The 25,308-nt window shown below is 35.0% G+C and overlaps 1 protein-coding gene across 1 annotated transcript; it reads left to right on the top strand.

Annotated features, from left to right (window-relative positions):
- Positions 1 to 344: 344 nt before the first annotated feature.
- On the top strand, positions 345 to 1,040 carry LOC149191594 (uncharacterized). Its single transcript, XM_089406266.1, has one exon. The coding sequence runs from the start codon at positions 345 to 347 to the stop codon at positions 1,038 to 1,040; it is 696 nt and encodes a 231-aa protein (XP_089262392.1).
- Positions 1,041 to 25,308: the final 24,268 nt, after the last annotated feature.

Here is a 25,308-nt window from a genome sequence, read left to right as displayed (position 1 = left end):
CTCCCACGCTGTGCATACAGCCAGTGGTCTAAAAAGGGTCCAAACTCGCTCCAATCGCCCGAAATCACTTGGAATGGTCTTGATACAATAGGAACAAAAGAATAAGGGGAAAATCCATTTGCAATGACAAACAAAAACTTTCTTGCCACCATTCCCAAATACGAATATCTTGGGGCCACAAAAATTTTGAAAAACGAAAAAGAATAAGGATTGATCGGCTCGGTCTAAGTACCGTTCAAGCATTAAAATCGTAGCCGAGACATTATACCTTGCAACCTCAGAAAATAACAATATATAGCCATACACATAGAAAAAACCGGTGCCCATCTCCATATCCAAAAGGAATGGCTTCTTACAATCGAGTTCGAGCAGGTTCATTCCTAGAAGAAAATTATAGGGCTTCCAAATTTTCATGTAAGCGATGCTGCTACTGCATTTCAACAGTATTTCTCATCATTGTAGCCATCACAACAGTGATTGCCTTATTAATTCTACTGGTTCTGAAGCCCAAGAAGATCGAGTTCTCTCTAAAGTGTGCAAAAGTGGAATCCCTGATGATAGAGTCGAGGCCCAACATGCCATCATCTCTCATAATGAATATTTCCATGATTTTCAAAGCGAGCAACCCCAAAAAGGTGGGAATCAAATACAGCGCTTCCAAATTCTATGTTTTCTACAATGGTGTGATGCCCGTGGGGGTGGTCTATGTTGCGGCCTTCTATCCGCCCTCTCACAGTAACACTACGCTGACAGCTCAAGTTGTGGCGAAGCTCAATTCTTTGCAGAGTCCAACCATGGATTTACTCAAGGATGTCACTGTTAATCGCCATCATACCATGTGGATAACTGGGGATGTTGGAGCTCAGTTGATATTTCTGCGAATAAACTCACCAAAAACTCAGCTTGCAGTCGATTGCCAGATTTTGGGGAGTCCAGGACAACATGCAATGAGGAGTAAAATGCCCGGCAGTAATAGGATTAGCCTACTATATTCACTAGTATCATTTAAACCATTTTGTTCCATCTTGATGTATATTTGAGAGAAAAGATAATTACATGAGGTAGTACTTACCACAATGTTAAGTATGTGGTAAATTACCAAGTAGGTTCTAGTTGTCTTGTAATCGCCATTGAGCAGCATTTGGTGAGAAAAATATGACTCCGATGAGGATGAACCACTGTCCAATTTCCTGAAACGGGCAAAGTTGTGCAAGAAATTAAAAATTACAGCTGTCTCCGAGGAGTGTCAATTTTTATGGGCTGGGACTGGCGGAACTCTCTTTCCCATCATCAAAGGCAAATGCAAAACTATTGTTTTCATTAAAAATTAGTTTTTTATTGAAAAGGTAAAAGGGAAGGTGAATAGTCATTGACCGACAGCCAAATTAGAACGCAGAATATCTACCACGACAGAGAGTTAGGAAACGGATTGCCTATTTTTGTCTTTAGTCATGATTCAATGAGATTCACGCTACAATTTTTGCTTTTTCATTGATCATCAGAGATTTTCAAGTGGAATAATGTAACGATGTTCTGTCTTCAGAACAGATGGACAACTCTTTTTCTATCTTCATGATTTTAGTTGAAACGGCTCCCTTATTTCTGGTCGATCCATTTTCTCATAGTGGAGCTGATTTATTGTATTAAAAAAAATCATTTATAGGGGAGTTGGAGTTTCTGGGAGAAGTGTGGAGGAAAATTTCGTTGCACAGTTTTTGGACAGAGAAATAATGAAAGGTTGCAGCTCTGGTTCATGAGATTCTTGTGGTGTGAGTTTAGAAAATGTATTTTCTTTCTGTTTCATGTGTATTTCGTTATGTTTCACAGTTCATTAAAAAATCATTTCCAGTTGAATGCTTTTAAGTGAGAAAGGTAGAATTCAGTTTACTACTTTGCCTTGGGAAAGAATTCATGTTCTCTATGGCTTCTTCTATCTAAAAAGGATTGATCACATATGCCCTTTTCAACCTCTCAACAGGTTTTCCACTCCATATTATTCGAATTTGATTGTTAAATATCCTGCCTATCTTGCCTCATGAAACAACCTGTGTCTTTGAGTTGATTTCCCCGCTCAAGCTGTCCTTTGTCCCATACATCCCTGAAAATTCAGTCATTCATTAAACTGTCTCTTTCATATCCATTTACTAGCCTAAAATCAGTGTGCATTTTGAGTTATCTCAAACCTTCGTGTTTATTTTTACTGAGGTGACTTAGAGAGAGCCCTCTACTGTCCTCGTAGGGCTAGATACGAGGCTAAGCATGGTATGATGTTATCTTGAATCTCGCCTTCCTTCAGCCTAAGGAATATTTGAGCACTAAAAATACCATTGTTAGAAAACTAGAAATTCATAAAATTACTTGAAAGTAAGAAAGTTGAATTTTAGTTCTTAGTCATTAATCTAATAGAAGGAGGGTTCAACTTGAACACTGGTTGTACCTTCATATAAATATGAGAAATAAACCGAGACTCATTAGCAAGCATAAATCATCATACATCAAATCAAGCAAATCTGAAGCAAAAAAGTAAATAAATATGAAGCAAAGTAGTTTATGAAAATCAAGCTAGATTAACCATGAAGTGTACTTAGCTTGGAGTGGGGGCCCTCCACCCTTGCCTTGCAAACTTGAAGAGATTATCAACTACTGAAAACTCAGTCAATCATCCACACCATTGAATAGAAAATTGAAGGTAGAATAGGTTCATCAAATTAACTTAAAGTATTCAGATGTATCAATATAAAATTATACAAATTCTACATACCATAAGCTTCAATGTTTTGGCTTAAACAAAAGAATATGAATAAAACTGATCTAAAATATCTCTAACAACTATATCTATCCACATCCCACCTATCCAAGTAGAACTCATCCATATTATCACTAAAAATATGGAAAATCCCACGAAATCATAAAACTACCCTATTTCTAAGGGATTACCTGAATGACTAGTCCTATTTGACCATCTTTGACCAGGCCTGTTTAAGCTTGTTTTGACTGAATCAACAAGATTTACTTCAATCCTAGTTCCCACAATTTTTAGAAATTTATCCAACTCATGCCCAAGTGTCCTGCAAATATGACATCCATGTAGCCATTATGCGAATTTCTGATTCTATCCAGAAAGGCACTTGAAATTCAATTTTCCTAAAAATATCTAAAAATTGCAAAATTAAATTTATATACCTGAATATGAATAAATATATCAAAATGGGGTTTATGTGATGGCAAATGGATGGAAAATATAGAAATTAAGTATGTTTTCTTAAGCAAAACTAGACCAAAAACGAGGGCCAACACTGCCAAAAAATTAAATATAAGTAAATGACTCCTCCTGGAACCACCTTCCTAATGACATTAAGTCATTATTAGATTTTTTAGAGAGTCTAAGAGCCTTGCTTCTAAATACCTCTTGGTGAATGGGGAGGATAATTTCAGGAATTTTTTTATAAAAATGAAAATGATGCTTGGATTCACACAATATATCAAGGTAAACATGAATGGGGGTAGGGTATTGGATTTTCCAATTATATCCTATAGATGGAAAATCATAGAAAAATAAATAGCATCCATGACATAGGTGCTCATAATAAAAGGGGAAGAGTTTTATCATTGATATTGCGCTTATGTCTTTAATTGCATATTTGAGTAGTTAAATTATAAGACAAAATATTCTCCAAATCTATAGCATAACCATTAGAAGAAACCTCTATTAATAGTTCCCATTTTTCTTAGAGCTTCTATATATTAGGGTAACTGTATAAATGACACATGATAGCAAAAATATTATATAAAATGGCCAAAAATAGAAGCTAATGAATACATACCCTTGTCTTCGTGCACGTTATTGTTCGGGTCCCTTCTCCATTCTCTGATGAGATTTGTTGGGTTTTGATTCTCATGCATAAAATTCTAGACAAATTAAGTATCATACTTTTTCTGTGGTAGCGGAAAATGGTACATTTTCCTCAAATACTTGGCCTTGAATAATCGGATGATTGTTTTTCAAGAGTTATAAAAACTATGTCTGTAATATCTAGATGGCCAATGACCCATCTCACCATATTGATGTAGGGCTAGATTTTGGGACGAGCGAAAATTATATGCAAAATGAATTGGCCACTAATTTCATATAGAGCTAGCATCTAGAGTGGGAGCATCTACAATAGCACTTTTCTTATCAATTACCCTCGGGTTTTCATCCTAGAATAGTTTGTATATCACCTCCCAAGAGGAGGACCCTACATCTAGCGTGCATGTACTATCCGTAAATAAAGGTGACATCTTGACAACTTCTTCAGGAGGAAAAATTTTTGTGACTAAATTACAGACTTCTTCTTTGCCTTGATAATCCTTCACATTTCTTTTAACTATTCTTTACTGAAATTTACCTATTAAAAAGAAAACAAGGTTGAGTGGCAAGAACTTGTGAATGCAAAGAATCTTTTTAATTGAATGTGAGTTTTAATGAAGAAATACTTCTACATTACATCAAACTCATAACAAATCATTTAAAACCTCGAAACTGTAAATTTCATAGGGTGGCCATTTAATTTTCAAACATTTGTTCACATGTCTTTGACACCTGTCACTGTATCGGAAAATTTCTTTTCAGAAAATCTTTATCAGTGTTCGAGTATCAGGTGATATGAATAGAACCTTGCAATATGTCAACTTCGATATGACAAGTAATTTGATTGTTCGCAAATAAAAATGTGGGATGTCTAATATTGGAGTGTTTGGACTTGACAAAATGCGATATAGACAATTGACACTTAACGCAATGTGATATTGGTTGATGTTACTTGACAGAATGCGATATCGCTATTAGAAAATCGCTTATGGTGCTTTGAAATTGTTGATGCTAATAAGCCGATTAACGCTTCACGTGCGGTTTTTAGTGGGCCCATTTTTTATAATATTTGTATTTATTTGTGTAAAAGGAATTTTAAAATTTTCCTAATGCTTTTCCAAGGTTTTATAATGGAAAGATGGTTATCAAGGTTTTTTAGACTTTCATATTATTTCCTAAGAAACTATGGAAAGGCTCTTAAGCTTAAAGAAAAAATTACATTTTGCTATATATGCTTTTGAAATAATTTTTTGTTTTATTTATGAAAAAGGTAAAATTATGAAACTTGTCCTATTTTATTAAAACAAGAAAGGATTCTTTCCTAAAAAATTAAAGGGTCCCCATTATTTATTCTTCTAAGTCTAAGGATAATGGAGGTTGTTGAGTACTACAACAATTGGTGACACACTAGATGAAAAAGTTAATCTCTGTAATAATAAATAAGATCTTGATCTGATCAAGAAATATTAGAAATTTTAATAATGATTGAAATCTAGATCGATAAAGATAGCTTTGAAGTGAAACAACTTATTTTTTTTGTAAAGCTTCTCATAGCTTGTTATAGATGAACATATTTATTGTGTAAATCAGTCACTAACAGGTTGAAAAAGTAAAGTAAAATGTATTTGAAGCTTAGCGCATAGAGTAAACTTATTTGTCACTAGTAGAGCCACTATTGCTAGCAGGTGTCCATAGCCTCCACTAGGTTACCATTTAAATAATCATGAACTAGTATCCTATCCACTTCATGATAGCATTATTAGAAGTAATAAATGTTTTCTTTTCCTTTTCTGAAACTATATTTTTTATTTTGTTTTATATCTATTTTTTGTTTTACTCAAAATCCATTATCTTGGTTTGGTGGCTAGATGATAATAATGTCATTATCCTTGTCTTATAGTCTTGTAACGATAAACAATAATCTTGGTTTGGTTTCCAATAGAGATAATGTCAATGTCATTAGTTTCCTATGATCATCGTAAGTAGGCTCATGATGAGACCTCTTACCTTTTAATTTTTTTATATTTTTGAATTACACTCTAAAAAAATTAAAATTAATGGATGTGGAGGTTTCATTTACTCCTTAAGGGTTTTGGATGACCATTTAATTAGAATATGTTAAAGCTTCATAATAATTTCTACTTCGTAAAAGAAACTTTTCAAAACCGATTTACAAACAATTTTTTTTAAGAGTTCCAAGCCAAAAGGTTTTACAATTAAATGGTTATCACGTTTCAAAGTTTTTAAATAGATATAATACCAGATTTAAATTTATAATTTTTCTTTATGAATTCTTTCTTCAGTAAGATAACACCATAATAATGAAGAGAAACTTCTAATGCAAACATGAAAACTATACTACTTAATGTTATTTAAAACTAAAAATTTTGTTTTTCCTATAAGATTATTTACATATTTTACAAGAGAACATTCGTTCTTTTTAAGAAAAATATTATTTGAAAATAATTCCATTAGCAGGAAGAATATCCTTGCTCCCTTGTAAATCTTACAAGATAAAAGTTGATGGACCTACCTTCTCAAAAATCTGAGAGGGACCAAGCCAAAGTTTTTGAAATTTAGTATGTTTTCCTTTATCCCCATGTACTTTATCCCATTTCAAAACTAAGACTTCAATTTCAAATTTTTTATGTTTGACTGAATTTATGCCAAATGAAGTTTTAACCAACTGTTGATTGTGGGCATGGACCTGTTTTATTGTGTTTCTTTCTTCTTCTAATTTACGGATTTGGGACATCCACAATTAGAGAGAGGAAGAATTATTTTCTTGAATAAATTGTATTAGGGCTAATGAAGGAAGTGTTAAATTGGTAAGAAAGATAGCTTCTTTCCCATATACCAAATGAAAAGGAGAAGTACCTATTGAGGTATTCTCAGTTATTCTATTAGCCCATTAAGAAAAGCTTCAAACCTTTTGCCAATTCTTTTGATTTTGGTCAGTGGTTCATTTAATAATTTTGATAAGGTTCATATTGGTGGATTTTGCTAAACCATTCCCTTGGACGTAGTCATTTTCATAATACTTAAGTTTAAATCCTCTTTTTAGAACATATTAAATCATTTCATTTCTAGAAAAATAAGGATCATTATCGAATATAAGAGCCAGAGGGATACCAAACCTGGTAATGATAAATTGATCAATAAATTCAGTAATGCTCTCCGATTTTTCTAGCTTCAGAGGTATTGCTTCTACCCATTTTGTAAAGTAATTTATTATAGTCAAAATGTATTTATGTTGTTTCGAAGAATGAGGACAATCTCACCTATTATGTCTAGTCGCCACTTCTCGAAAGGTTGTTCGATGTTAACTGGATGAAAAGGCATAGATGTTTTCTTCTATCTTCCTGAAGCAGTTTGAAAATGTGTTCATCTTATCACATATATGTGAGTTTCTTGGAACAGGGTTAGCTAGTAATATTGAGCATGTAGGAATTTATGAGCAGTTGTATCTCCACTATAGTGCCCACCAGTTGGCCCATCATGAAGATCGTGTAAAACTTTTTTTTCTTAATCTTTTTCCAAATATCTTTATAAAACATAATCATAATTATTTCTAAATAAAACATCATTGATGAGTTGATATTGATTAGCTTTCAATCCCAAGGCCCTTTATCTTTTATAATCTAGCTCGGATAGAGAATAACCATTTTTGAAATAAAAGATTAAGTCAACATATTGAGATTCAGTATCAATAGGAAGTACCTCTGTGATTTGATCAATATTACCAGTACTTTCATCAACTAATGCATTATTCATTCTTGTCATCAATTTGCAAAAACCTTGACCTCTCACAATTTTAGCAAGTTTGATTTCAAGGTCATATTCTTGTAGGGTAGTAGGCCAATTAACCCCTTTTTCTCCTAATTCCTTTTGAATAAGTAATTTCCCACCTGCTAAGAAAGGCACAATGACTTTAGTATGAGTTTTTAAGAGAAAAGGTCTAAACTATTTGATTTCTTTATAGACCGTAAAGGCTTGCTTTTCTACTTCAAAATAATATGATGTAGTTGCTTGAAAATTTGAGCTGAAGAAAGAAATGGGGGCTTTGATTTTCTCTTCATTTGGTTGTGTTAAGACTGTTGCATATGATAATTCAGAGGAAAAAGTATATAAAATGAATTGATTAGAAAAATTAGGAGTTTATAGAGAGGAAGCATCAATAACATTTTGTTTGATTGCTTTAAATGATTCTCTTTCTTAGCCTCCCCATTTGAAAAGTGAATTTTTCTTGATCATTGTTTGTCATTGTAGGATGATTTGAGAAAAACCACGAATGAATATGTTGACAAAATTAATTTGGCCAAGAAAACATTGCATTGATTTTTTGGTATGTGGTGAAGGAATTTTTGAGATTGTATTAATTCTTTCTCGATCAATACAAATTCCCTTTTTTGATACAATAAAACCAAGGAGCTTACGTTCATTAATAGAAAAAAATGATTTCTTGGGGTTTAGAGAAATTCCATACCTTTGTATATTTCAAAGATTTGTTTTAGGTCATGCAAATGATTACTACTATTCTTGGAATATATGGTAATATCATCTATATATACCACAATAGTTTTATAGATTAAACCCCTTAAGGTGATGTCCATTTCTCTCTAGAATGTAGCTCATGTGTTCATCAATCTGAAAGGAATCTTTTGATATGCATATGTTCCTCATTTTTTTCTGAACGTGGTCATTAATGTATCGTCTAGATGAACAAGGATTTGATTTTAACCTAAAAATCCATCTAGAAAAGACATTAGTTTAAAACTAGAAACTAATTGTAGGACTTATTCCATTGGTGGGAGGGGAAATTATCTTTTTGACATGCCTTATTTAAATTCCTAAAATCAATACAAATGTGAATATCACCATTAGTTTTTCTAACTGGTACAAGATTAGAAACCCATTTGGAATGTCGTACTGGAAAGATAATTTTTGCCTTTAAAAGCTTATTCAACTCACTCTTGATATGAGTTTCCTAATTTGGATGAATCTTTCTAAGTTTCTGCTGAATGGATTTTACGTCAGGTATCATTGGGATAATGTGTTCGATGATAGAAATATCATAAGTTTTGAGATCTTCATAATTCCATGCAAATATGTTTTTATATTTTTTCAATAGGTGAATAAATGCATTTATTTCTTCTAATGAGACCCCAAGACCTAAGTTAATATTTTGAGGCTTGATATCAAATCCTAGGTTAATCAAATTCAAATCTGAAAGTTGAACTTTGAAGCTTGCATTTGTTGACCTTTTTAAATATGTCTTTTAGATCATAAAGATCCTGAAGTTTAACTATAGGATTTGGCCAAGCATTTTGTTCATTTGATTTATTCAATTGTTTATCATGTTGATCTTCATTAATTACTTGGTCAAACTAAGATTCTTCGAATGTTAAAAAGTCCAGGATATCTTCATCATCATTGAACACTCACCAATTCTTATATTATCAGGAATGGAAGGGAAAAAAACTGAATCTATAGAAAATCTATCTGAACCAAAATCCTTAGGTGGGATCAGTTTAGATAAAACATTGGCCAAAAGATCAGCACTGGCATTCTGTAGCCTGGGTATTCGAGAAATATTAAATCCAATGAAATGTGGAGTAACATTTTGAATTAAGGACTGATAATGTCTAAGATGATTAGAAACATAAAGAATATTATTTCTAACTTGTTTTATAACAATTTATGAATCATCAAAGACTTGAAGGTCCTCAACATCAAGACTTATAGCTTTATTCAATCCTTCTACTAATGCTTCATATTCTACTATGTTATTAGTACCTTCAAACTCTAATCTACATGGCAACATATTTTTTTTCACCATTAGGACTTATCAATATGCATCCAACCACTAAACCATCACTAGATTTAGAACCATCAAAATAAAGTGTCCAAAATAAAGAATCATGCTTAATTACGGTGTATCTACAACATTTATACATTTAGTAAAAACAAATTGTGAATAATTTTCAACTTGAGATGAAACAAAATTTTCTAAAAAAGGAGATCTCTAAGCTATAAAACTTCTAAAGAAAGATTCAGAAAAATAATTCCCAAGGATATTGTTTGTGAAAACTATAGGTTCATTTTCTTCATCCGGATCAGTAACTAAGTATTTCATATTTTTTTCTCTATCCACCCAAATCTGATTTGGTTTCCCATTGTAAGGAATCCATATATGTGACCAATCCGTGGTGAAATAACCATGCAATTTCTCAAACCAATCTTTGCTTAAAATAAGACCATAAAATTGAGGAATATTAGCAATCAAATTTCAATAATTTGACATACCTTTGAATTTGAGGATAATATTATTAACACAAACTTTAATACTCCCAACACCTCAAACTTTGTTCTATCTAATTAAACAATTTGGACAACAAAATTCTTAGGTGTTATGTTCAACTTGAGACAAACTAAATATGGCATAATATTTGATGACACACCTGAGTCTACCAAAAGATTGTGAAATTTTTTATTAAAAATATCAAAGGTTAAAAGAAAAGGAGGAGTGTGGGAATTAGACCATCTCTAATTAGAATTGCATCTAAAACATCCAATTTATCTAGGGAATCACTTGGAGGCTTTCTTTTTCCAAGTGAGGATTTTGCAGTTGGAAAAAGAGATATGGGAACACCATTTAATTCTTTAAGAAATCATTTTTGTTGTTGCTTAAGCTTGCTCACCTCATACATAGAAATGTTAGCCTTAACTATCTTCATATCTTCCACAATGTTATATCCTACATATTTATCATAAATAACAAGGGTTTTAGACGAAGATGTGGAATTTGAAGAGGATGGAATAGATTCAAAAGATTTATGACGATATTTTTTTATTACGCCTTTATCTTTATTAATAGGAGTAGTTGATCTTTGTTTTCTATTCAAAGGTGATGGATCAATAGATGTTTTACACCTAGTTTATATTGGTAGGGCTTCTCCTTCTTCTTTTGTTTTTGATGTAGTAATAATAAAATCCCATAATCCATGTGCTTCAACTAGCTCTTCTTCTTCTTATGCTTCCACAAATAAGGTTGATTCTTCATCATCACCTTGATCTGCTTCAAAATTGGATATAATATTGGGTGGCTGAGATGAAGCAATTTGAGGTTTCTTGAAAGGTCTAAAAGATATTTTTGAAGATTCTAATACTATTAATTTTAGGTATGTTCTATGCTAGAGCAATTTATTTCAATTTCCTTTCCACATTAGCAATCACATCAACATAAAGTAAACTGTAGATAGAACATAAATATAAATCACAGAAGACAAGCCAAGACAAGAGGACACAAGATGTGGTGCTAGCCATGGACAAACCTCACAATGTGGGGAAACCCTTGATAAATTCTTCTTTTATGTTCTTCAAAGTTCAACAGAGAAAGTGAGAGAGATAGTACATTTAAAATAGAAGTCAATCTCTTTGAATTTTGATATCGACATGATATCAGTTGAAGACATATTGCTTCAATTGATTCTCTAACGTGACTCATTCACCTATCATAGTGTTGCATCTCGTCTATTTGCTGCACATTACCATGTGACACCTTGTTGTACTATCACATGTGTTGAACCTTGATGACTGAGCTGCTCTCATCTTCATGCTACTCATCATGCTCCATCTTCCATGGTCTTATTCATCAACAAGCTGCCCATGCTCATGATCTCATTCATCATTATACTACCCATGCTCATACCATCATGCATCATTATGCTGCCCATTCTCATATCATCATGCTACTTATTATGTTGCCCATGATCTCATACATCATGCTGCCCATACTCATATCATCATGCATAATTATGCTGCCCATGCTCATATCATCACGATGCTTATTATGTTGCCCGCGATCTGATACATCATGTTTCCTTCCTTTGGAGACAGATGCTCTGGCTATTTTGGCAGTTCCCGGCAGTTCTGACTTTTTCGGCAGTTCCAGCTTTTCCGACAGTTCCTGCATATTTACAACTTTTCCAGCTTTTCCAGCTTTTCTAGCTTTTCCAACAGTTGTGGCAGTTCCAGTTTTTCCAGCTTTTCTGGCAGTTTCAGATTTTCTGTCAGTTCTGGCTTTTTTGGCTTTTCTCGCTGCTCCAGCTATTTCAGCTTTTCTAGCTTTTAGTCTTTCTTTGGTGGGAAGGTAAGCGAAACTCAAATGGAGTAACCCCAAGTTTCTCACTTTGGGATCAAGTCAAAGTATAACAAGTTTGGAGAGATGAAGATACACTACCTTCAAATAACTTCGATTGTTGTGTCCTTTCTTCTGAAACCGAATTTTCTTCTAATTTCTTAATTAATGTATGAACTTCAAGTAACTCCTGAGAAGGAGGTTGATCAGATGACTTAGGGTGTGTGCTAAGAGATCTTATAGTTTTTTTTATAACTTCCAGTCTGGGAGTAGGATATTTCAAATGAGATCTGGAAGTTTGGGGAGATTTTGAGGGAGAATGACTATTTTGATGACATTTTTCTTTTGGATTAAACCTTGTTTCCATTCATAGTCGAGGCCCTCCTTCTAGCTCCAAAAATTTTGAAGGCTGGAAAATATTTTCTTCAACATCGACGAATACCACTTGGTCAAGAACTTAAGACAACTCTGTTTCTGTTGGAATTGGTAGCTCTGACTAGGGATGAAGGGACTAGTTTCACGTTAAATAAATATAAATGAATAATGGAAATATAATGAGAATAATGGAGTGATTTAAAACTAAAGATGATATTAATAAATAAACTTATTCTACATATTTCTCAAGAGAATATCTCTTTACATGTGATTCATAAAAAGATTTCACAAAGCATGCAACAATAGAGATAATTAAACATTTTATAAAAAGAAAACATATAAGATAAACTAAATTAATTAAATAGTTTATTAATTTAGTTGGTTAAAATTAATCACATATACGTTCTTTTTATTCCATTTACAATCATAAATGATACAATCTTAAACATCAATAGTGACAATGTTTGTCTATTTGCAAAAGAATACATAATGAAACAACTTATAACAATTCACTATCTATCTCAATGAAATGCACTTGAAATATAAAGATAATAGTACCAGATACATCAATAATCTGCTCATGAAAAAGATAGCTTCCGGTTCAACTTCTTCAACTATATATCTTTGGAATAAAAAATAGTGCATATTGAAAGTTGTTCATAAAAATTCAAAACCCCTTTATAAATACATGAGAGGGGTTTAAATAGTCTATTAATATTGAAAAAATAGTAAAATAAAAATCTTCAGAAAAGCTCCAACAAACTAAGCTAAGATAAAGCAAAGATAAAGATATCATTTTATTGTAATAAGAAGTTCATGATTGTGCTGTATATTGATTCTTCATTCATTCTTTGAGTCCACATATGTCCATCATTGGCTTTAGTTGGGGGGGATGAATTAGTTGCATGTGCATCTGCCCCGTAAAAACTGCATCGCTGAGTGCTGGAATAAGTTGAGTTTTTTCATTAGAAAGACACCTCAGAACAAGCCATTAACTATGTGGATTTATCAAGAAATGCTAATAACTCTCGAGGTTTACTTTTGATAAAATTGGGATGTATTCAAACTTTTTATTTGATGTTTCCTACCACGACTTCTTAAGAGTTTTGACATCTGGTAAGGTGTCCTTTGGGCATTCCTGTATTAAATTGGCCTACAATAAGCTATCGTTGATATATTAAGTGAAATTAGAAGCAACATATCTAGCTATTATCATATCCATTTATACTTGCTTCAACTTTATGTCGTAGTCACCGAAAATGATATCTTTTTGAGATTATTCAATTCGAGGAAGATCAGTTGATCTTCCTTCAACACTGTCTTGCCAATCTATTTTCTCAAATATTTTCTCATCAACTTCTTCAATATAGATTGTCCTCATATCAAATAACTGGTTAACTAAAGAATCATTGGTCTTACAAAAATCATGAATTAAAGTTAATTTATGAAAAAATATAACCTTTTGTTTAGCAAGAAGTGTATTGAGTTCTCTTGCTTCTTTTCAAACTTCATTAATTTCTGGATTTTCTTTCAACTAGTTAATCTTTTATTGTAGTTGTTGTACCTGTGCATATTTATCTTTGATTTCAAATTCAAATTCTAGTTTCAATTCATTGAAACTTTTCTATAACTCGACAAGGTTTGCTTGCTATTGGCTCTTAATCACTTGTCTTTGTTTCTAGAGATTTTGTTCTAATTGAACAATCATTTGGTCCTTTTCCTTCATAAGCAGTTGAATTTATGTTGCTTTATTAATAGTTGCACTGGCATAAGTTCTTGGAAACTATGAAAGGTTGTTTAATTCTCTGTTAGGGGATGTTTGGGCTCCTTTCCAAATAACTTGAAAAGGAATCTCGTTTGAAACTAATGTCTGTGTCTATTCCAACATTCTCTTCTTTCTTTACTTTCTCATAGGTAATTCATGTTTTTGGAGTGTAAAACACATCCAAAGGAGTGATTTCTTCATTTTTTAGAACTATATCCAACGTAGAAAATGGTGGGATAATTTATGTATCTTCATTGACACTATTTTTTTCGGGAGCCTCAGTAGTGAACAAGGTTGTCCCTTCAATTTGTGGAATCCCCATTGTTTCTTTGTTGACTGTAGTGTTTACATCCTGAGTTTATTTACTTGATAAGATGCGATTCAATTCCTCCCAAACATCATCCAATTTATTTTCTTATTGAACTCTCATCGTTTGATTGACAACTAAAGTTATATCTTAGAGAATTGAGAAATAATTGGATCCATTGATGAGGAGGTTGATGTATTTAAAACTTCGAGATTCTATTGAAAATGTCTTAATAAAACTTATGGAAAATGGGTTATTCTCTAACTACGATATTGATTGAACTCAATCAATTCTTCAGGAGTTCGTCAAATTTTCACTAAATTTTCAACCATGGAATACTCTGGAACCATCTCAAATAAATTATCAAATTTATTAGGCTCGCTTGCGAATTGCTTGATTCTTGCTTTTGTTGTGACATCTTTTGCTACCACATTGGGATTGTATTGTCTATTTCGGATGGTTGGAAAATTTAAAGCTTTAATTTCCTCAATTTCAGCAAGAGCATATTTGAAATTTTCCAATATATAGATACCACAAGAAATAGGAAACGAAGGCCAAGTAGTTTTCTTGGCATCATTTAGCACTTTACTCAAACCCTTCCCAACTAATATTGGTATGCAATTTCTTTGGTTAATAATTTATCACGGACAAAAAGAGGAAAAAAATGAGTACTTTCAAGACTGCAAAAAACTCAAATATAAGTAAATGAATCCTCCCTAAACCACCTTCCTAATGACATTAAGTCATTATTAGCTTCTGTAGAGAGTCTGGACGCTTTGCTGCCAAAGACCTCTTGGTGAATGGGGAGGATAATTTCATGACAAATTTTATAAAAATTAGAATGATACTTTGATTCCCGCAAGATATCAAGGTAAACATGAATGGGGGTAGGGTATTGGATTGTCCACTTACATCCTAAAGATGTAAAATCATAAGATAAGAAAACAATGTCCATGACATATGCACTCATAAATAAAGGGGGAAGAGTTTTATCATTGATATTGAGCTTCTCTCTGTAACTGTGGAATTAAGTGGTTAAATTATTACACAAAATTTTTTCCCAATCCACAATATAACCATCAGAAGCAACCTCCATTAATGAAACCCATTCTTCTAAGAACTTTTGTGTATTAGGGTAATCATATAATGGATACATCATAGCAGCAATATGAGAGAAAGGGACAAGAATAGAAGCTAGTGAATACATACCCCTGTCTTCATGCTTGTGCATGTTCAAGTCCCTACTCCATTATTTGATAAGCTTTGTTGGGTTCTGATTCTCATGCATAAAATTCTAGAAAAATTGAGTATCATACTTTTGTAGCCAATGGTACATTTTCCTCAAATCCTCGGCCTTGAATGATTCGATGATTGTTTTTTTTCAAAGTTATAAAAACTCTATCTGTAATATCTAGATGGTCAATGACCTATATTACCATATATGTGTAGGGAATGATTTTTGGGATGAGTGGAAATTATATGAAAAAATGAATTGGCGACATAATTTATCAGGGAAAAAAAGAGGCAAAACATGAGGACTATCAAGACTACAAAAAAAATCAAATATAAGTAAATGAATCCTCCCTAAACCACCTTCCTAATGACATTAAGTCATTATTAGCTTTAGTAGAGATTTTGGGTGCCTTGCTTCCGAAGACCTCTTGGTGATTGGGGAGGATAATTTCATGACAAATTTTATAAAAATTACAATGATACTTGGATTCCCACAATATATCAAGGTAAACATGAATGTGGGTAGGGTATTGGATTGTCCACTTCCATCCTATGGATGGACAATCATAAGAATGAAAATAATGGCCATGACATAGGTGATCATAAAGTAAGGGGGAAGAGTTTTATCATTCATATTGCGCTTATGCCTGTAATTGTAGATTTAAGTAGTTAAATTATTAGACAAAATATTTTCCCAATCCATAATATAACCATCAAAAGCAACCTCTTTTAATAGTACCCGTTCTTCTGATAAATTTTGTGTATTAGGGTAGCCGTATAAATGATACGTCATAGCAGCAATATGAGAGAAAGGGCCAGCAATAGAAGCTAATGAATACATACCCCTGTCTTTGCGCATGTGTTTGTTCGAGTCCCTTCTTCATTCTTTGACGAGCTTTGTTGGGTTCATATTCTTGTGCATAAACTTATGGACAAATTCAGCATCATACTTTTTCTATGGTAATGAAAAATGGTACATTTTCCTCAAATCCCCAGCTTTGAATGACTTGACAATTTTTTTTTTTGGAGTTATAAAAACTATGTATGTAATATCCAGATGGTCAATGACCCATCTCACCATATATGTGTAGGGAAAGATTTTGGGACGAGCAAAAATTCTGTTCAAAAATGAATTGGCCACATCATTCCATATAGAGTCATCATCTAGAGTGGTATCATCTGTAGTAGCACTTTTCTTCTCAATTACCCTTGGGTTTTCATCCTAGAACAATTTGTATATGACCTCCCAAGAGGAGGACCCTGCATCTGGAGTGCATGTAGTATCCGTAAATAAAGGTGACCTCTCGACAACTTATTCAGGAGGTGAAACTATCTGAGACTAAATTACAGACTTCTACTTTTCCTTGATAATCCTTGATATTTCCTTTAGATGTTGTTTATCATAATTTACCTATTAAAAATGAACAAGGATGAGCAACAAAGACTTGTGAATGCAAAGAGTATTTTCAATTGAATGTGAGTTCTAGTGAAGAAATCCTTATAGATTACATCAAAATAATAACAAATCATTTAAAACCTCAAACGTATAAATCACACAGGGTGGCCATTTGATTTTCGAATATTTGCTCACATGGCTTCAAGTTACACTTGTCACTGTATCAGAATATCCCTTTTTGGAAAAATTTTATCGGTATTTTGGTATTGGGTGATATGAATAGAACCTTGCGATATGTGAACTTCGATATTGCAAGTCATTTGATTTTTTTCAAATTGGAATGTCGAATGTTCGATATCAGAGTGTCGGGACTTGACGAAATGCAACATAAAAAATCAAAATTTAACAGAATGTGATATTGGTTGATGTTACTTGAAAAAATTTGATATCGCTATCAGCAAATCACTTATAGTACTTACCTTGAAATCATCAATGTCAATAAGTTGATTAGCGCTTCACGCATAGTTTTTAGTGGGACTAGTTTTCATAATATTTCTGATTATTTGGGTAAAAGGCCTTTTAAACCTTTAATAATGTTTTTCAAAGGTTTTATAATGGAAACATAGTTATTGGGTTTTTTTAGACTTGGATATTATTTCCTAAGAAACTATGGAAAGACTCTTAAGCCTAAATAATAAATTACATTTTTCTATATATGCTTTCGAAATAATTTTCTGTTTTATTTATGAAAAAGGTAAAATTATGAAACTTGTCCTATTTTATTAAAACAAGAAAGGATTCTTTCCTAAAAACTTAAAGGCTCCCCATTATTTATTCTTCTAAGTCTAAGGATAATGAGGGTTGTTTAGTACTACAACACGATGATAAATTGTGGTGAAGGCCAACTCTATCCCCAATCCAACAAACAACTCCTTCCAAAACTTGGTAGTGAAATTGGTGTCCTTATTCGACACAATCTTCATAGAAACACCATGAAATATCACGATATACCTGATGAAGACATGTGCTACCACATTAGCTGAATAAGTAATCTTCACTAGAATGAAGTGAACTACCTTTCTCAACCTGTCAACCAAAACCATGACAGAATCATGCTTCCTCAATGTCTAGAGACAACCTATAATTAAATCCATGCAAATGATCTCCAATTTCCATTCAATAATTGGAATAGGTTGAAGTAACCTACCTGGATGTTGACACTCTCCTTTGACTTGCTGATAGTACAAACATATCACCACAAACTCTGCCACACCCTTATTCAGATTTAGCCAGTAGTAGAACTTCTTTATTGTTGTCAACGTATCCTAATATCTTAGCTGGCCTGAATATGGTTTTACATGAAACTCCCTCAAGATAAGCTTCTTGAGTTCACTATCATCTGGCAAATAGATCATGTCCCTAAATATCCCCAAGCCATACAATGTAAGATTATCATACACATCTCGATCTCTTGTACCCTACTATAACCTGTGCATAAGCTCCTTGTGCCTACCATCCTGTTGTCCTACCTATAAGATACAATCCTATAAATCTGTCCCATACAATGTCACTACCACAACATGGTTCAACTACACTTTCCTAGTGAGAGCATCTACAATCCTATTCTCATTTCCCTTAATGTACCTCATCTCAAAGTGCTGTATTCCAACCCCAGGTTTCTCAAGTTGTAATGCAACAGCTTCTTGTCCTTGCGACTCAACCACAATCGCCAACTAGTGGAATGACACAGGCCCAAACAGGTACAATTACCCCTCATCTTGGTCAAACGGTCAGTATTGGACAACAGCACATGGCTTCGCAACCATGGCTGGTGCAATACCAACAACCACAATTCCAACAAGTATACCAAGGATCTGAGCAACAAATCTTTGCAAATAGTGGGTAGCCGTATATTCAAAATGGTCAAAATCAACCATTCTACAATGGTTATGCCCATCAACCTTACCAAAGTTACCAGCATCAAATGCATTATGCTGGTATGCAGAGACCAACTGCTCAGGCAATCCCATCTTATCCTGGGTATGCTTCGCCAAACCTGAATCAAAAGTTACCCTTCGTGGCAATTTTGGAGTTACTGGATCTAAATAGGTTAACAAACGATCCAATTGCTTACGCCCCTTGGTGGCCAGCGATTTCGCATAAACTTCCGTCAGATATTCCTAAATTTAATGGAAATCCAAGTGAAGACCCATCGAATCATGTGATGACATTTCATCTGTGGTGTTCATCAAACACCCTAAACGATGATTCGATTAGGCTTCGCCTTTTCCAGAGGACGTTAACTGGTCTGGCAGCAAAATGGTATATCGAGTTACCCAGGGCTTCGTTTGACAACTTCAGTACCCTAGCCACAACATTTTTAACCCATTTTTAGTTACTGATAAGGTACGAACGGGAACAAAACTTCTTAGAATTTCAAGCAAACAATGGCCACTCACATATCCGATCATATTCATGAGTAGCAACGTCATCGTAGAATGGTAAAAACATATGTTCCTGATCAACTTTTAGCTGAATGGTTTATTAAGTCTTTATTACCTTCCATTACAGAAGATGTGGCAAAAGGAGGAGTCATCACTGAAGAGCAAGTTATTGCTCGTGCGCAATATTTAGACTTGATTTATACTTAGTCTGGCACACTCTACGATGAAATCCCTAACACTCACAGACCGGAATTTTCCGTCCCCCCTCCTCCTAAATCGAACAATGACTCTCATGCCGGTGATGGCATGATTGGTACGACAAACACGAAATCGACAAAGGCTACATCTAAAAAGGCCCGTAGGATTTCCAATCAAAATGAAAAAGAAGAACTTCTCACCTCGGAAGTAAATGTCGTCTCGACAAATAAAGGAAAAGAAACCAAGCAACCGGGAGGCAAGAAGAAAAACAAAGGGAAGAAGAAGAAACAGGAGGAATCATCACCTGAAAAATCTTCTGCAAACCCTCCTAGAGATAGGAAACCAAAAAATCCATGTATAATATGTGATGAGGATCATTGGACAAGAGATTGTCCACATAAGGCTGAGCTTAAAAGATTCTTCAAGAATTCAAAAACCTCGGCCGTATTGACTGATCCGTTTCCAAATCCAGGAACAAATCTGGTTGCTAGTGAAAATGCTTCCCCGTCCCAAGTACTGATGTTGTCGGTTTCGAAACAACAAAATGATGCTTTGATATCGATAAGGAACAAAGATTAGGGAATCCGCAGCTGTCAAACAACAAGGATAAAGGTCAATCTAGTAGTTTGACAACAACTTAGACAGAAGTTGCGCCTCCCATCATTCCAGAGCTAACAATAAAACCGCCAAAGGGAGTAGTACACAATTTGACATTTAATCATCGTGCCAGAGCAGCACAGCATTATAATATAGTGGAAGATCTGGCCCAATCGCCATCCGCTATGTCGACAATTGAGGTACTGCAAAATTGCCCATCCCAAAAGCAGGCTTTATTATCAACTATCGGTGGGATAGACCCAAAGGACTCTAATCTTGTGTCGTTTAATCATAAAGGATACGATCCTTAGTTACCAGCTCAAATAGCTTTCCTCATTCAAGTGAAAGCCCTCAACAAAACTGTTCATCAAACAATTATTGATGAGGGGGCTTCTACATGTATTATGTTGATGAGTTGCTGGAAATCTTTAGGATCTCAAACCTTGTTGCGATCTTCGACAACATTAAAAGCATTTGATGGACGATCATATACCCCATATGGTATTATAAGTAACTTGAAAGTTGAACTAGGAGGGAAAACAGTAGAAATAGATGTCAAAGTAATCGACGGAAACCTCGATTACAACATCCTACTGGGAAGACCATGGATATATGCTATGGCTACAGTTGTGTCGACCTACTTTAAAAAGATTGCATTTCCTTTTCAAGGAGGAATTACGATCATCGACCAACAAACATTTCTCCCGAATAGTTCCCAAGCTACGGGAAGCATTCCGATGATCCATGGAAGCCCCCATACGCTTCAAAATATTGGAGTAGGCCTACTAAAATACCCTATATTAATGGGGACTTTTTCCCTTCCGCCTCCAATCAATCTGGCGGAAGTAGCAACGGTAGGAACCTGCAATATGATATCTTCGATTCAAAAGATCTCATAAAACGATATAAACATGGATCATACGCATGTATTGCCTCCAAGCCCAATAGAAATATTGTAGCAATCAATGTTTTCGACATGGGAGGCAGACCTGAATCAACGCTCATCAAGTGTGTGGATAGATAGGTATAAGGAATATGGCACCCCTTTAGATCCTTGGTCGCAAGTGCATTACACCGACGAAGGAATTGTTCAATCAATGGTAATTGAAGGGGCACCATGGGAAGATTACCACCATCGTTCCCATATTTTGGATTGTAAAGAAGATACTCCTGATGACCTTCATCATCCTTCAGTTTTTGATTTCCTATCAAATACTGTAAACACGGTGGATTCCGAGCGAAACTTTTCCAACATTGAAGAAACTGTCACCATAAATATCTCGACCAAAATAGATGTTGTAGAGAATATTTATGTTGGCAAATGTTGTTCTCCTTCAGAACTAGAAATATACAACGCTCTTTTTCACGAATTCAGAGATGTCTTTGCTTGGTCATATGATGAAATGCTAGGCATTGACTCGAGTATAGTTGAACACGAAATCAAGATGTATCCAGATGTCAAACCAGCACGACAACGACTATGGTAGGTGCACCCCAAGAAAGCCGCTGCCATCAAGGCAGAAGTTGAAAAGCTTCTCCATGCTGGTTTCATTTACCCAGTTCCTCTAACCAATTGGGTATCGAACATTGTTCCTGCTATGAAAAAACAAGGAACGATTAGAGTGTGCGTCGATTATAGGGATGTAAATCAAGCTTGTCCAAAAGACAACTACCCTACACCCTTTATTGACCAGATAATTGATGAATGCGCCGATGCGAAATCTTTTCATTCATGGATGGATTCTTCGGGTATAATCAAATAAATATCCACCCACAGGACTAGTCAAAGACTGCATTTATTTGTCTGTGGGGCACATTAACATATCGCAAATTACCCTTTGGTTTAAAGAACAGAGGGGCAACATTTTAGAGGGCAATGAACTATGCCTTCCATGACATCAAAAACATCGTTCAACCATATCTCAACGACCTTCAGGCTCATTCGCGAAAGCAGAATGATCACCCGCAGCATTTGAGAGCGATATTTCTACGTTGCTGACACTACAAAATATGACTCAATCCACAAAAATGTGTGTTTTGTGTCAGTTCTGGTCGTTTACTTGGCTTTTTAGTCTCAAACGACGGGATTCGTCTCAACCGATGTAAGGTTCAGGCAATCATAAATTTGCCTCCACCTTCAAATTTTCTTCAGATTCAGAAAATCCAAGGGAAAGCAAACTTTCTGAGGAGGTTCATTCCAAATTACGCCAAACTTGCTAAAGGTTATACACGTATATTGAAAAAGGAAGTGCCCTTCATCTTGGATTAGGTCACACAAGCCTCCTTTGATGCTTTAAAATAATCCCTAATGAAAGCATCATTAATGTACGCTCCTAATTATCAAAAAGACTTTAACCTATATTTGGCTGCAGTGGATACAACCATCGCAATGGTTTTAGTTCAAGAAGAAAATGGAATTGAACATCCTATATATTATTTAAGAAGGAAATTAATGATACAGAAATCAAATATTCCTATGTTGAAAAGCTGGCGCTCGCAGCTGTTCAAGCGATACAGAGATTTTGACACTATGTCCTCTTTTGAAAAACTACCGTTCTGTCAGATTGCAACCCCATGACTTATATATTGTCGTGACAATTGCTGGGGGGAAAATATTCAAAATGGATAGCAATTCTACAAGAGTTTGATCTAGAATTTGTAAAATCCAAGTCAAAGAAAGCCCTGGTTTTCGCAGAATTACTATGTGATCTCCCATCGTCGTCCAATGATGAAACATCAGATGAAACAATCATGGATGAATCTTTGTTTCTAATATATTCAAGCAATCCGTGGTATGGAGATATAATCATCTATCTCCAAACCCAAAAATATAGGCCTAATACCTCCCGCTCTAAACAAAAACGTATTCGATACCAATCAAAAGACTACATGATCATCGGTGATACGCTTTACTGTTGTGGCATCGATACAGTTCTGAGGAGGTGCCTCACCCATGAGGAAGCCGAAAAGGTCCTCAATGATTTCCATTCATGTGCGTGTGGGGGGCATCAATCTAGTTACACTACGGTGCAAATTTTTTTACGAGCAGGATACTTCTGGCCAAGAATGTTCAAAGATTACATAACCGCAGTCAGAAGTTACCATGCCTGTCAAATTTTCGATAGCAAAAATAGAAGACCACCCACACCTCTGCAGCCAATAGTTGCTATTGGGCCATTTCCCAAATGGGGCATTGATTTCATGACATGTAACCCCACCTCGACTGGGGGGCATGGGTATATCATAGTTGCAGTGGACTATTTTACCAAATGGGCCAAGGCGATGCCTACATTAGATAACACTGGTGAAACATCTGCCCTTTTATTTTTCAATCATGTAGTCGCCAGATTCGGCGTTCCACAGGCTATAGTCACAGATCATGGATCTCATTTTTGCAATCACATGATGGTCGAATGAGCTGCCAAATTAGGGTTGTCTCACGACAACTCTACTCCATACTACCCGCAGGCCAATGGACAAGTTGAAGCAATCAACAAAGTCCTGAAGCGCATGCTGCAAAGGATGATTGGAGTCCACAAAAGGAGTTGGCACCTGATCCTATACTCGGCCTTGTGGGCATACCAAACATTGGTAAGGAATGCAACCGGGTTTACACCCTTCCAACTGGTGTATGGCCTAGAAGCAATCTTACCAGTTTAGTGTGAAATCTCATCCCTCAAACTCGCAATCGACCTTCTCCCAGGAACTTCAGAAGAGGAGGCTCGTTTCTTGGAACTAATCCAATTGGATGAAACCCGTTGTGATGCCACTTTGGCTAACGAAGCCCATAAGAAACGAGTCAAGGCATAGTTTGAAAAGAATGTCAAACCCCGTGTCTTCTCAGAAGGTGACCTGGTCTTACTTTACGACCAAGAATCCGATAAATTGGGAGCAGGTAAATTCAAGTCTTTATGGATGGGCCCCTATATTGTTAAACATGTATTAGCAAAAGGAGCCTACGAGTTAATGGATTACGATGGAATTCCACTCGTGCAACCCCGTAATGGGTTGTACCTTAAGCGTTACTATGCATGATTCAGTGTGGTAACCCATATGCTTTTGTTACATCTTTGTTTTCGCTAAGGGTAATAATTTTGGTTAAGTAAATCCACTTTTTACATTTGTCGCAGATGTCGAACCTATTGGAATCTTTTGTTGGATATGCCGACGGAGCAAGTCGTAGTTCACAGAACCTATCTTCTGCGGCCTGGGCCATTTTTGATCCAAGCGGCGAGTTAGTAAGTTTCAAAGGGGTATGTATTGTTCGATCAACGAATAACATCGCTGAATATAGCGCGTTGATAGAACTTCTCTCTGATGCCATCACACATGGCATACGCTGACTTGTCGTCAGGATAGACTCAAACCTCGTCATACTACAACTCAATGGTATCTACTCCGTCTGAAATCCAGCTATCTATCACATGTTCCTAAGGGTCAAGATTTTGGAAAGGAAATTTGATTTTATTCAATATCAGCATATTTCCAGAAGCTTAAACACATTAACTAACTCATTGGCAAATTATGTGTTAGATAGACATTTGCAACATTTATAAAAAGAAGCATTTCATCGATATTTGCATTCGGATCATGTAACTTAACCAAAATAAAACTTCGAAAATCAAAAATATATATATAACTCTTTATGGTTTAGACATAATGTTCTATAACCAAGACAAAATTGGTCAAATGACCCAAAACTCAAAACTCTAGGGGGCACCCTAGTCTAATGATGCTGGTGATAACAAGTCACCACCTGTGCAATCATGCGTAAAAGCCTAGTCCATCGACTTGGCACGCCACTAGTGTGTCGCTGCAACCTCAGAGGCAGCTTGTCAGTCCTCACACTTGGAATACTAAGAGTGAGGCCCTCGACCTAATCCTGTAACGCTGAAAGAGTCTCAGCCACATCAGGGTCGCAAAGGATAACCCTTCCCACAACCTCTCCTGCTAGAGCGGCAGCTGGCACTCTCAGGCATACTACTAGCCGAACGGGACCAACA

The sequence above is a fragment of the Pinus tabuliformis genome, chromosome 2_2 (genome assembly GCF_031772625.1).
Source record: "Pinus tabuliformis cultivar Carrire ecotype Pingquan chromosome 2_2, CPIR1, whole genome shotgun sequence".
Classification (NCBI taxonomy): Eukaryota; Viridiplantae; Streptophyta; class Pinopsida; order Pinales; family Pinaceae; genus Pinus; species Pinus tabuliformis.
The sequence above is the reverse complement of the archived record's forward strand: the minus strand, read 5'-3'. Positions and strand labels throughout refer to the sequence as shown.

What these genes read in the sequence shown, in the direction of transcription:
- LOC149191594 (XM_089406266.1), top strand. Translation starts at nt 345, where the DNA reads ATGGCTTCTTACAATCGAGTTCGAGCAGGTTCATTCCTAGAAGAAAAT.